General features: G+C 41.2%; 1 protein-coding gene across 1 annotated transcript in view; it reads left to right on the forward strand.

Annotated features, from left to right (window-relative positions):
- The window catches only part of LOC120945776 (carboxyl-terminal PDZ ligand of neuronal nitric oxide synthase protein-like), a 158350-nt gene extending 147217 nt beyond the window's left edge, over positions 1 to 11133 (forward strand). The window contains exons 11-12 of the mRNA XM_040360171.1: positions 7576 to 7867; positions 10308 to 11133. Coding sequence (XP_040216105.1) covers positions 7576 to 7867; positions 10308 to 10830 — 815 coding nt within the window. The 3' untranslated portion in view covers positions 10831 to 11133. The remainder of the gene's footprint in view (positions 1 to 7575; positions 7868 to 10307) is intronic.
- The last annotated feature ends 2455 nt before the right edge of the window (positions 11134 to 13588 follow it).

Below are 13588 nucleotides of genomic sequence, written 5' to 3' on the forward strand. Positions count from 1 at the left end.
GCTTAAAGTGACACTAAACACAAAACTGTTTAATTTACATTACCCCTTCTCTTTCTGTCTGTGCATTATAACACTGTAATTATTTTAATAAAAAAAGTACCCTTTTTTTCCTTATCCATATACAGGTGTCACATGACTCTCTTCCAGCCTGTCTGCAGTGAAATATAAGCAGGAGGAGCTCCTAGTCCTCTGCTGCTGGTCACAAGTAGCCTTTGAAATAGTTAAAATAAGCAGTTAATCTCCCTGGCGGTAATCCAGAGTCTGGCTCAAGTGGAAATCCAGAACCATTAGCGGTATGGGATCGCATCGCAGTATCCAGGCAGGCAAGGTTACTTGCCTTGTCCCGTGGATGCTGCGATGTCTCCACGCTGTGTGAGCGAGCTGTCTCAGAGTGCCGCCGTGCTCCATTCCCTGCAACGTTACGACGCACGGGGGTGAAGATCGGCACCAAATTCAAAAAATAAAAACACAGTACACATACAGTATACTGTAATCTTACAGATTACAGTACTGTATAAAATTACACATCCAGTGACCTGCATGTAGTTTTATATTATAAATACTGTTCTTTCTGCCTGGAAACTGTAGATTGTTCATAGCAACCAAAAAGTGTCCCTGTATGTCAAAAGTGGTTTTAGACCAGATGGGAAAACAACAATAATAAATTAGAATCACTTGCAGAATTGAGCGATAGTGATTTGTGGGGAAATTCGTCATCAAACACTGAATGTAATGACAGCGACAATTCTGCAACTGAGCAAATTTCAGTGTTTTTGATTTGATTACATTATTAAATAATTTGTATTATTATATTATTTGTTATAATTAATTATTTTGTGTTTCAAACTTTATCATACCCGGGATGTCTACTAGACTCTTGTTTGGACAGATTTAAGTGAGTTTTTCCTAAGAATTACAGGCCTACAATATAAAACGCCAAATTTCCATGCAAAACAATGTACCGCTTTCAATATCATTAAACTGCTTTAAATTGTCATACAAATATATATTTGAAATCAAATGTTTATTATTTGTTGGCAATAACATGGTGTGGGTGGATTTCTGCCAGTCACAGGCTGTGTCATACCCCTCCAGCCTGTGTCCTGGAATAAGAGCCAGGTAAAGCCACCATCAAGCTACATGTAATCCCCCCCCCATTGTGTTAAGCTGGTTAGTGAGCATGGAGGAGGGAGGGAATTTATTACTGTGTATACACCCACATGTGTGACTCTATAGTCACATGGGCTGCTCAGATGTGATGGGGAAGAAATGCTCAGTATAGCAACTCACTGAAAACTAAGCATGTGCAGAGCTGTCAACGCTGCTCTGCAAAATCCCCAACTGCAGTGGGGACGTGGACAGGAAGGGGAGACAGAGAATAAGCAGGATCAACCAGGTTTTTTACATAAAACAAATCCCATAATGACTGAGTATAAACAGCATCTTATACACCATTTCTTAGTACTTTTTAATGATGTGGGTTTAATGACCCATAGACCCCTTTCACACTGGGGCATTTTTGAGGTGCTTTGGCGTTAAAAAAAAGCACCTGAAAGAAGCCTCATTTGCAATCCCAATGTGAAAGCCTGAGTGCTTTCAGAGCCCTTTCACACTGCCAGCGCCTGAAAAACGCTGGTAAAGCTCCGCTAAGACCCCTTTCACACTGGGGTGTTTTTTAGGCGCTTTGGCGGTAAAAAAAAGCATCTCAATGGGAAGGGGCGCTTTAGGAGCGGTGTATTCAACACTCCTAAAGCTCTGCAAAGAAGCTGCTTGCAGGACTTTTTTTGGACGCCCTGCCAGCGCAGCACCTCAATGTGAAAGCACATTGGGATTGCAGATGAGGCTTCTTTCAGGCGCTTTCCAGGCGCTTTTTTTAACGCTAAGACCCCTTTTACACTGGGGCGTTTTTCAGGCGCTTTAGCATTTTAAAAAAAGCGCCTGTAAAGTGCCTGAAAAACGCCCCAGTGTGAAAGGTGTCTTACAAGATAAATAATAGTAGGCACCATCTTCACTGTATGGTATTCTAATATGCAAATATTTTGCGCTCACAAAAGTAATTTACTGTATTCTTCCAAGCTTTGTAAATACACATGCAGGGGTACTTGCAAAACTAGAAAAAAAAGTCAGTATGGCCTGTAGAACAAAATCGCATTTTTTAAACTTCCCTTTACAATCTAATTTAAGGAACAGGCCCTTTTCTTTTTCAACAGGCATGTTGACTTTCTGGGTATTTCTGGGTGTGATTGTCTTCTATGTTACTTGTACTCCAGCAAAGTCACCTTTTGTAAATTAAAGCAAGAATTGATTTTTCTTTTATTCTTTTTTTACCCCATTTTTATGATCTATTACAAACTCCTTTCTTTTGTCCCTGACTGGGTAATATGTGGTCTGGGTGTTAGCTCTGTGGACATACACCATTGTTGAGGACTGCTGTCCTTCATTCGTTTTGTGGAAGAGTATTCAATATAAAATTATAAAAAGAGTTTAAAGAGGTTGTAAAGGTAAAACTTCCGACTATACCGGCCTCCCCAGCCCCCCCGTTTACTTACCTTACCCCTCGAAAATCCCGCGCTGGCATCTTGGCCGGCTTTCCAGTTCATTCATTGGTCGATTGAAGCAGCGCAGCCATTGGCTCGCGCTGCTGTCGAAAAACAAACAATGACGCGGGGGGCGAGGCCGAGTGATACAGTCGGCGGCTATGGCCGTCGGGTGTATTACGGGAGCGTGCCCGTAAGGACTTTACATCATGCTCGCTCGCTCGCATGAATGTGTGAAGTTCTTGCGGAGAGGACCAGAGACAGCCGCCGAGGGACCCCAGAAGACCAGGTTCGGGGCCACTCTGTGCAAAACGAGCTGCACAGTGGAGTTAAGTATAACATGTTTGTTATTTTTATTTATTTTTTCCTTTACAACCCCTTTAAGTTATATAGGAAGTCTTATCTAGCTATATGTTTTTATTAGGTCTTTGACTCAAGTGACTTCTTTATGTAGATGCCCTTTTAGTTCTAAGCATTGCAGATAACATTGTATGTAGATGCCCTTTAGTTCTAACCATTGCAGATAACATTGTATTAATAGCTGTGTGTACAGTACACACACATGGCTCCGACTTTTGTATTTGTTAAACCAATGCAAAATAAAGCAAAGGGTTTCAATTGCCTTTTATGTCTTCCTTCTAAAATGTGCTGTCCGAGTTTTCTAATTAAGGTAAGACATTTATGTCTCCCCTGGTGGTCTTAAGAAGTTGTGATGGGCGTCATGTATAGTTCAAATGTCTTTCACATATCATCTGCTTTTCACAAAACTATTGTGACTGTCTCATCCTCGAGTCTGAGATCTGCATGCTACATATCTGAATAGTATTGTTCTTATGCGGAACGCAGACGTGGCAAACTGTGATGTGCTGTGAATTTCAAGATAATATGGGGTTTATATGTTTTAGGAAGCTGCTAAATTTAAAGCTGAAGTTTAGGTATGGCAATTTGTACATGGTTAATTTGGTCCAGTTTGGGCCAATGTAAGTATGTACAGTGCTGTGAAAAAGTAATTGCCCCCTAAACCTAATAACTGGTTGTGCCACCCTTGGCGGCAAAAACTGCAATCAAGCGTTTGCGATAAATGGCAAGGAGTCTTTCACATCACTGTGGAGTAATTTTGGCCCACTCTTTGCAGATCTGTTTTAATTCGGCCACATTGGAGGGTTTCCAAGCATGAATGGCCTATTTAAGGTCATACCACAGAATCTCAATCGGGTTTAAGTCTGAACTTTGACTAGGTCACTCCAAAACACAATTTTTGTATTTATTTCTTTGGAGCCATTCAGAGATGGACTTGCTGGTTTAGGATCATTGTTCTGCTGCATAACCCAATTGCGCTTGAGGTCACAAACTGTCGGCCGGACATTCTACTTTATGATTTTTTGGTAGAGCGCAGAATTCATAGTTCCATCAATTATGGCTAGTCGTCCAGGTCCTGAAGCTGCATAGCAGCCCCAGTCCATCACACGACCACCACTATGTTTGACTGTTTACTGGTATGATCTTTTTACAAAATGCTGTGCTAGTTTTACGTCAGATGTACCGGGATGCACACCTTCCAAAAAGTTCAACTTTTGTCTCATCAGTCTATTTTGAATATTTACCCAAACGTCTTGGGGATAATCAAGGTGAGCCTTTGTGTTCTTTTTGGTCAGCAGTGGAACTGGGCAAGTCGGGTCACCTTGGAAACTCTCCCATGGATGTCTCTTTCTTATTGTTGATTCATAAACACTGACCTTAACTGAGGCAAGCGAGGCCCGAAGCTCTTTAGATGTTCTGGGTTCTTTTATGACCTCCTGGATGAGTCTTTGTGCTCTTGGAGAATTTTGGTAGGATGGCCACTTATAGGAAGGTTCACAAAGTTTTCTCCATTTGTGGATAATGGTTCTCAATGTGGTTCGCTGGAGTCTCAAAGCCTTAGAAATGGCGTTGTAACCCTTTCCAGGCTGATTCATGTTCATGTCAATGACTTTTTCTCATCTGTTTTTGAATTTCTTTAGATAGCGACATGATGTGTTGTGTTTTGAGATCTTTTATCCTGCTTAACGTTGTCAGACAGCTTCTATTTAAGTTATTTCTTGATTCGACAGGTCTTGCAGTAATCAGGCCTGAGTGTGGCACGTGAAATTTAACTTGGCTTTCCAAAAAATGGGGTTAATCACAGTCAGGGCTGTTGAGTCGGTAGATAAATGTTTCAACTCCTAAATGTTTCGACAATCTAAATTTAGTAGGAGTCGGAGTTGGAGTTGGTGCATTGTTTGCGGACTCCGACTCCAGGTACCCCAAATTTCCTCCGACTCCACAGCCCTGATCACAGTTCCCAGGCACAAGCCTGGTCACGTGTACTCCCTACGTCACATCCGGCAATCTGGCTTGAGCTTCCGACTGGTGAAACGCACGCAGTGGAGGAACCACAAGTGCTTTTCCTTACGAGTCTACAGCCCCAGTGTAATGTAAGCGGCCATTTGGCCTTTTTTGTTCATTTTATTATTTTATTAAATGGTTTGCACTATGGAAGTTTTGGCTTTTTCATTCCATGTTCAATCTCTGCAATGGTGGTCTTGAGCCAATACCCACATCTCCCGTTTATGGCCAAGTGTGCAGGCACGCTCCTGCTAAGCGCATGAGATCTTTTTCTAATCAAAAATATCCATTGAGTCTGGTAAGCACATTCCCCTTCTGTGCACTTTGGGTGTCTTATCCTTGCGTATGGTGAAGGAACAAGTTTGCACTGTCTGGACAATAATCCTTTTACAGCAAGATTTTGTTTTTCGTTGGTGGATGGATTTTGGAAATTAATCACATTTTTTAAAAAAAAAATTCAATTGGGACAATTTTTTATCTTTTTTGCTTTGTATATTTTTCCTTAGAAAGAGTCAAACACTTTCTTTATGGACTTATATTATGTGTGCAATACTTTTTGGTGATTTATTTTAAAGATTTATCACCACTAATTGTATATCACTGGTTTATCCACTTGGGAGAATTTTATGACTTGTATTTTTCTCACTTTAGTATATTTAATATTTATGAGTGCTTTTTATAATCACTTTCTAGCGCCCTCCTTTCTCACTTAATCACAGTTCATTCGTGATTTAGGGGAGGGATTACTTTTCACATAGGGCCAGGCAGGTTTGGACAGCTTTTTTCCCTTTAATAAATGAAATCATCATTTAAAATTGCATTTTGTAGTTACGCAGGTTATCTTTGTGTGATGTAAAAAATTGTTTGATCTGAATCATTTAAGTGAGGCAAATATGCAAAAAAATAAGAAATCAGTTAGGGGGCAAATACTTTTTCACATCACTGTATGTGGAATACCTGTCGGATACCCGTAGAAGATACCCGTAGACGATATAAAGCACTGCAGTAAGTATTGCTACTATAGTGATCTTCGCTAGATTCCAGGTTCCATGCCTAGTGGTTGCTCTGCTGCATTGTGAACATAGAAGGCCACTTGGCTGCCGTAAGTGCCCTTAAGGCAACACTGCATTTTCTCAATTCTGAAATGCTAGCGTTCACTGATTATGACGTCACTGCCCAGCCTCTTCCAATGTTCATCTCAACCATCTCAACCAAATGAGGACACTTTGCATTCATTGGGAAAATGGAAAGTATTCTCTAAAAGGCACTACTCGGCATGGGACCTGGAAGCCTGAGGAGATCACTTTATTAGGTGGTACTTATGGTAATTTCCAGCTTCCACGGGGATCCCATGGATATGGCACATACGTACTTACAATGGTCCAAGCTGGACCAATGTAACGTTGTAAAAAATGTCATACCTAAACTTCAGCTTTTATATTTTTATGGCTTACAGTGCGAAAGGGTCTCTTTTATATAAAAGGGGGTGGATGGGGTAAGAGTGGCAGCTTTGGTAATATATTTACATGTGTACACTGTTTAGTATCTTTTACTAAATGCATTGACTTTGTGTGTTTTGTGGATGTATATGTGTATATACTGTAGTCTTGTTTCCCTTTCATTGTCATAAGACAAACAACTCCTCTCTACTGCTGCTAAATTGCAGGCTACATTAACTTCACTTTTGCCAATTATCCTAATCTAATGGAATTGCATTTTTGATTGCTTTTTGTAGTCAAATTATTCACACAGCCAACCACTTTTTTTTCTGTGTTCTAAAATATAATGGAAATTGATCAGTTTTAAGTGTAACTAAAGGGAAAACTTTTTTGAGTGGGGTGGGATTAGAACACCTATTCTATTGCTGCCTTTGCCCCATTAGAGAGATTCACCTTCTCTATTTTTCCTGTTTTACCATTTTCATCAAAAGTGATGATAAAAGAAAAATCAAACACTTTGGATTGTCAATAGTAATAGAGGGTACAACTTCAAATAGGGCCACTAGTTCTGGTGACCTAGGTGGCCCCAATTGTTTCCCTTAATTTGCAGGGATTTCCTCTCACTTCCTGTTTGGATATGGGACCGGAAGTGAACTTAAATCTCCCCAGTAGGCCACATATGGCAACAAAAAAAAAAACTTTCAGGCACCCTCCCTTACTATTGAAACTTAAAAAATGAAGTTTTGCCTATAGTTCTACTTTAAGCACTTCTTTTTCATATCCTTAAATGTATAAAATAATGCTCCATAAACCATAATTGTTGTTCTTAAAAACAGTGCATGTATTAAAAGTATTGGAGAGGACTTAGTCATTTGAGAGACCGAACATTCTTGTTCCATACTTTTGTCGGCATCTAGTTTTTTGTTTCTTAACCAACTTTAAAAATAAATCATGGTAATGACAATACACGAAAAAGGCCCTTGCATGGCAGGTTTATAGGAAGGTGAAAATAAATTGTGTATTATCAGTAGTGACCTGTCTGGGCCTAGCTGTTTCTCTTGGGCTGGATAGAAAATGGAGGGCATCAGGATGGTAACTATAAGCTATACCATCCCTTATTTTATTTATTTTTTTGGTTTTAAATTTCATAACTCATAAGTGTTTGCTTTTTACTCATTCAAGTACAATTTTTTTTTTTTTTAACATTATGACATTGCTATTCTATTTTATTCCAGTGGACCAAAGCATGTTCCAGAACTCGAATACAACCCACATGCCAAAGCTTCAACCTAGCTCTTCACTTAGTCAGCTGACAAAACCTGGGCAGGGTAACTCTGACCTTGGCATCTTAGCGGGAAGCACCCAGCACTTGAAGAACCTTGGAAAGGTAGTTGGAGCCAAAGTGAATGACTTCCTACGAAGAAGAGAAGCTGATCGCAATGACATTGGCCTCACTGAAGTCAACAAGACTGTAGCATCTGTGTTGTCCAATAAGGAGAAGACCGTGAGCCTTGGAGATGAAGAAATGTGAGTCTTTGAGGGCTTTCTTAGATGTGTGTTGTTGCTTATTTATTTATTACAGGTACTTGTATAGCGCTGTCAGTTTACACAGAGCTTTACATATATATTGTACATTCACATCAGTCCCTACCCTTAAGGAGCTTACAATCCTAAGGTCCCTAACTCACATTCATACATACACATACAAGGGCCAATTTTAGACAGGAGCCAATTAACCTACCAGCTTATCTATGGAGTGTGGGAGGAAACCTATGCAGGCACAGGGAGAACAAGCAAACTCCAGGCAGGTAGTGTCATGGTTTGGATTTGAACTAATGACCCTAGTGCTGCTAGGCGGTAGTGCTAACCACTTAGCCACTGTGCTTATATTGGTATTGTCTTCCCTGAGACGTTTGATTTTCAAAAGGCTTGTTCCATGGGGGATACACAACTTTGGTTGATACGTGGCACCACATTTAGGTGGTTTAACTATGAAGGAAGTTTCTTATTGAAATACAACTGGGAGCATAGAGGTGGTATTTTTGTACATGAAATTACTTAGGAGAGATCACTAAACCATACTTTGCTTGAAGTTGCCCGTAGACATTAAAGGAGTTGTAAAAAAAAAAAACTGCCAATGACGGCCCCCACCGTTTTACTTACCTGAGCCCGAATGTGCTGTGCGCGTCCCCCCGGCGTCCTCTTCTCCTCGGAGTCTGGCCGTCGATTGGCTAGATTTGTTAGATTGATAGCAGCGCAGCCATTGGCTCGTGCTGCTGTCAATCACATGCAATGACGCGGCGCGCCGGGGTGCGGGGCCATGTGATACAGACGGTCCTAGAAGACCAGGACCGATCTATTGACCACTGCTAGACACTAATGGGACAAAAGAGGATTTGAGCAGCAGCCTGGAAGTGAATGCTGTTTTGGGCTTCAGAGCTTTTCCATAAATAAATACTCTGCAAAAATACTGGTATAATTCTAGTGCAGCTTATACTACTTACTGTATTTGTAAAGATTTTTACTATGCTGTAGCCTTTGCCCTTGCTTTTGTTTTTCCAGTTGAATCTGTAACAGTTTAGGGTAGGTTGTTGGTAATCTCCTGGTCTACCAAGAAATTCAAATTTTCTTTGACAGCTTCTTTGTAGTTCATATGAATTTTTTTAAAGTGATACTAAACACACACTGTTTAATTTACATTGTCCCTTCTCTTTCTGTATGTGGATAATGGCACTGTACTTAAAGCGGTAGTAAGGTCTCTTTGACAATCTAAAATAATGTGCCCCCTGCAGGTCTAAGCCATAATGTACTAGTATGCAGCGCATACTAGTACATTATGATAAACTTACCTACAAATGGAGCCTAGCAGCGTTGGGCTATCCCTGATGCTTTAATCTTTACTGGTCTTTGTTCCGGGTTTGGCATCTCCGGGCACTTGATTGGCTAGGCCTATATGACGTCACTCTCGTGTATGTGCACAGGTGTCAAATCGCTGCGGCACACAGTCCTCCTTTACTTACCTCATCCTTCCATTTTGCTTTTAAATGGCGTTATTTCTTCTGAGAAATCTTCACTTCCTGTTCTTCTGTCTGTAACTACACACAGTAATGCAAGGCTTTCTCCCTGGTGTGGGGTGTCGTGCTCGCCCCTCCTTTGGACTAAAGGAGAGTCAGGATGCTCTCTACGTTGCAGATAGAGAAAGGAGGTGTGTGTTAGTGGGCGTCCTGACTCTCTTGTAGTCCAAGGGAGGGGGCGAGCATGACACTCCACACCAGGGAGAAAGCCTTGCATTACTGTGTGGAGTTGCAGACAGAAGAACAGGAAGTGAGGATTTCTCAGAAGAAATAAGGACATTTAAAAACAAAATCGAAGGATAAGGTAAGTGAAGGAGGACTGCACTAAGGCAAAGGAAGCTATTTAGGGAAAAAAAATTGTACCTTTACAACCCCTCTAAGCTTGCTTGCAGCTGTAATGTATTGCCGGCTCCCCGCAATATAGATAAAAATCATGCAAAACCCCCACCAGTCCATACCAGGCCCTTTGGGTCTGTTATGGATATTAATAGGAACTCAACAGCAATTTTTTATGGCGTGGGGTGCCCCCCCAAAATCCATACCAGGCCCTTCAGATCTGATATGGATTTTAAAGGGAACCCGTGCCAAAATTTAAAAAAAATGGCGTGAGGGGACCCCCTAAAATTCATACCTGACCCTTATCCAAGCAAGCATCCTGGCAGGCCTCGCCACACCCCTCCTGAACCATACCAAACCGCGGGCTCATCTCTAATGAAAAATAGATGCTGGGTTTTTAACTATATTTACATTGTTCTACTTGATAAATGCATTTGCTAATTTTATACACATTGTACTGCTTGTTTTTAGGTTTATGTAAGCAAGCCTATTGGCATGCAGTTATTATTCTCCTTGCCAAGTTACCTTTATTAATAATCTTCTGGTTTTTTTTTTAGGTCAAAGTTTGTTGAATGTTTCCCTCGACTTGATCCTCCACCTCCTGTGGTAAAGAAACGTATCCCACGAGCTCTGAAGACCACTCAAGATATGATCATTTCCCCAAACCCTGTACTGAATAGTCCAGAGAAAACAACCTTTTCGACTGAGGTCAGTTTGAATGTGACCAGTGAAATCCCTGTTGAAACTGCCATTGATGAGGATGATTCACCCACACTGAAATGTCAGCCAGATTCCCTGCCCAATGGAAAAGTAGAGGGCATCATTTTGGAGCAGACTGAGATCCAAAATGGAGTCCATCCTGAGATTGCGCTATCTGTCCCTGACATTATTCACAAGGAGTCGTTAGACACAGACCTGAGAGAGCCTTCTCATTTCCATGAAAAAGCTATGGTGAAACTCTGTATCAGCCAAGATGACTTAATAGAAGGGGAAATCAATCATTCTGACTGGAGTTCTTGGCCCAAAAACTCTACTTTAGATGGCGATGGTCCCCATCCTGACCTTTTGTCCTTTGAGTAGTTCTATATTTTGTAATAAGGACCTAGTCTTGTCACTGGAACCTATACTATAAGCTGGTTTGTAGGATTTGCACTGCCCAAGTGGAGCTAAGGAGCCTAACGAGATGATGGTTTATTTGTCTTTCACCACTTTGTAAGGGACAGTGTTAAAGTTGTGTCATCGTGGCCAATATGTATATATTTCCTCATATACCCATATCCCTGACATGCATTACATGCACATAGCTGGCCTTTAAATTGCTAATCCCCTTGTATATTCTTGCCCATGTTTATAGAGCAATAATAAGCAATCATTTTAACAATTTTTACCGATGCTTCACAAACAAATTGTTCACAGAATCTATGAAAGATCATCATAGTTGCAGCACATTACGTCTCATTTATACAGAAGTGGATCACAGCTGTCATAATTAAACAGCAACGAGTAGGTGATTGGGTGACAGTCATGAGTGATACCAACATGGTTCCTTCCATAAGTTTTTATGAATGAGCCATTATTAAAGCGGTGGTTCACCCTCAATAACAACATTCTAGCATTAAATTAAGCATAGTAGCGCGAGCTACAGTATGCCTTTATTTATTTGTTGTGCCCCGTACTCACTGTTTAATCCTATAGTGAAGATTCAGACTCCCCGCGGGGAATGGGCGTTTCTATCCAGAGGGGAGATGATTGACGGCCGGCTATGGCACGTCTCGCTCCCCGAAGATAGCCGGAGTAGGTCTCGGCTCTTCACGGCGCCTGGGCACAGACTAGGCCCAGGCGCCGTGAAGAGCCAAGTCCTATTTCGGCTATTTCCGGAGAAGCGTGACGCGCCAGAGCCGACTGTCAATCATCTTCCCTCTGGATAGGAACGCCCATTCCCCGCAGGGAGTCTGAATCTTCACTATAGGATTAAACAGTGAGTACGGGGCAAAAAAAATAAATAAAGGCATACTGTAGCTCGCGCTACTATGCTTAATTTAATGCTAGAAAAAAAAAAAATGTTATAGGGTGAATCCCCTCTTTAAATTGTGTACACTTTTGCTGTAAAGTTGGCAAGAGGTCCCACATTTCAAATCCATGGTGTTTACGGTTATGCAAACTGCTGCTGCCTCTATTTTATACAATCTAACACACATTTCAGAGATTTTCATTACTATATTCATTTCTGGGAAATGATTTCTAGCAAAGCTATAAGAAATAGACTGTATGTGCCTACTCCGTTCACATTTTGCCTCCCATTGATATGGTTTTCCAGCTATCCTGGAGCTCCAGCTAGAAAAGTATGCCTTCAGTGCTGAGACCTTTTGCTATCGTCTTTTATTTTTTTATTTATTTTTTAATCTAAACATCATAGTGAGACCCGGTTCACACAGTGGCGGCACGACTTTGGGGGCGACTCGGCAAGGCGATCTCAAGACGACAGAGGCGACTTGCAAAATGACTTCTGTATTGAAGTCAAATCAAGTCGCCCCTTAAGTCGTACAAGAACCTTTTTCTAAGTCGGAGTGACTTGAATCGCTCCTATTAGAACGGTTCCATTGAACAGAGCAGAGCGCGACTTGTCGCCTGACGAGTTGCCCCTGTGGGAACCGGCTCTTACGCTCCACTGAATGTAAACCACTATGATATGTTATAGTGTAGTATAATCATTGTTTTGCTAAAACTTGGTAAGTACTTCGAAAACCTTGTCCTACCTTCCAGTCTTTCACGTGGGGTCATCAAATATATCCAGTAATTCAGTACATATCTACAGTTCTTGGCTGAATTCCAGTATTTTAGGAAATTATTCACTGCCCAACATTAGGGCACTATGCTTGATATTTGGAAATTCAATGTTATTCATATATTTTTTTTTTTTTTTTTTTAACAAGAAAAGTTTTTTTTATATCTGATTTTAAATGCAGGATGGGTTTACATTGCCTATTACCCTTACCATTCCAAAACATTGGGTTTGATTTACTAAAGGCAAATATACTGTGCACTTGCTCCAGAGCTTAGTAAATGAGGTAAAGCTTCACTTTGCAAAGAAAACCCAATCACATGCAATGAAAAAAATAAAAAGCATTTTTTCTTGCGCATGATTGGGTAATAGAAATCAGCAAAGCTTCCCATCAGATCTAGAGCCTTTAGTAAATCAATTTCCCTGTGTCTCCCAGTTACTGAAATCTTTAAAGATACTGTAGCTGTCACTTGCCCCCTTCCTCCACCTTCCCAGAGACCCTTTGCTGCTCCTTCCTGTGTCTGATGCGCCACTAAAATCTTCAGTGTTGGCTGGTTTCGGAAGCTAGGGTGAGTGGTGGAGGCACTCCCTCTGTCATGTGACAGTAAATGGACCTAGCCCTTGGCTGCTAGACCAAAGTACTGCCACGTGGAAGGATGCCTCATGCTCCCCCATACTTTGAAGCACCAGGTATTGTCGCCAGCTGTTGGAAGGAGAGTGATGGCAAAGTGAACATCAGTGGATTGAGGGATTCCCTTTGCAAAGACTCAATTTGTCTTGTATGGGCAAGGTGACCATGTCTGCTTAAAATTCTAAAGAAAACCATTACAGCTATGAGCATTCAGGAACTTACCTTGAAGCAAAACTCCGCCATTTGGCTAAATACACAGTTTGAACACAGTTGTAAACCCTTTTACCTGCCAACATATTTGAAAGTCTCTTTTACCAGATTGGGGATTTACAAGCCCCACCCCCACACCATAACCAGAAGGGTGACACCACCATTTACCACTTTTGCATCTTCTTGTGTCACCCGCCAAATGAATAAACTGTAAA

Source organism: Rana temporaria, chromosome 7 (genome assembly GCF_905171775.1).
Source record: "Rana temporaria chromosome 7, aRanTem1.1, whole genome shotgun sequence".
NCBI classification, from domain to species: Eukaryota; Metazoa; Chordata; class Amphibia; order Anura; family Ranidae; genus Rana; species Rana temporaria.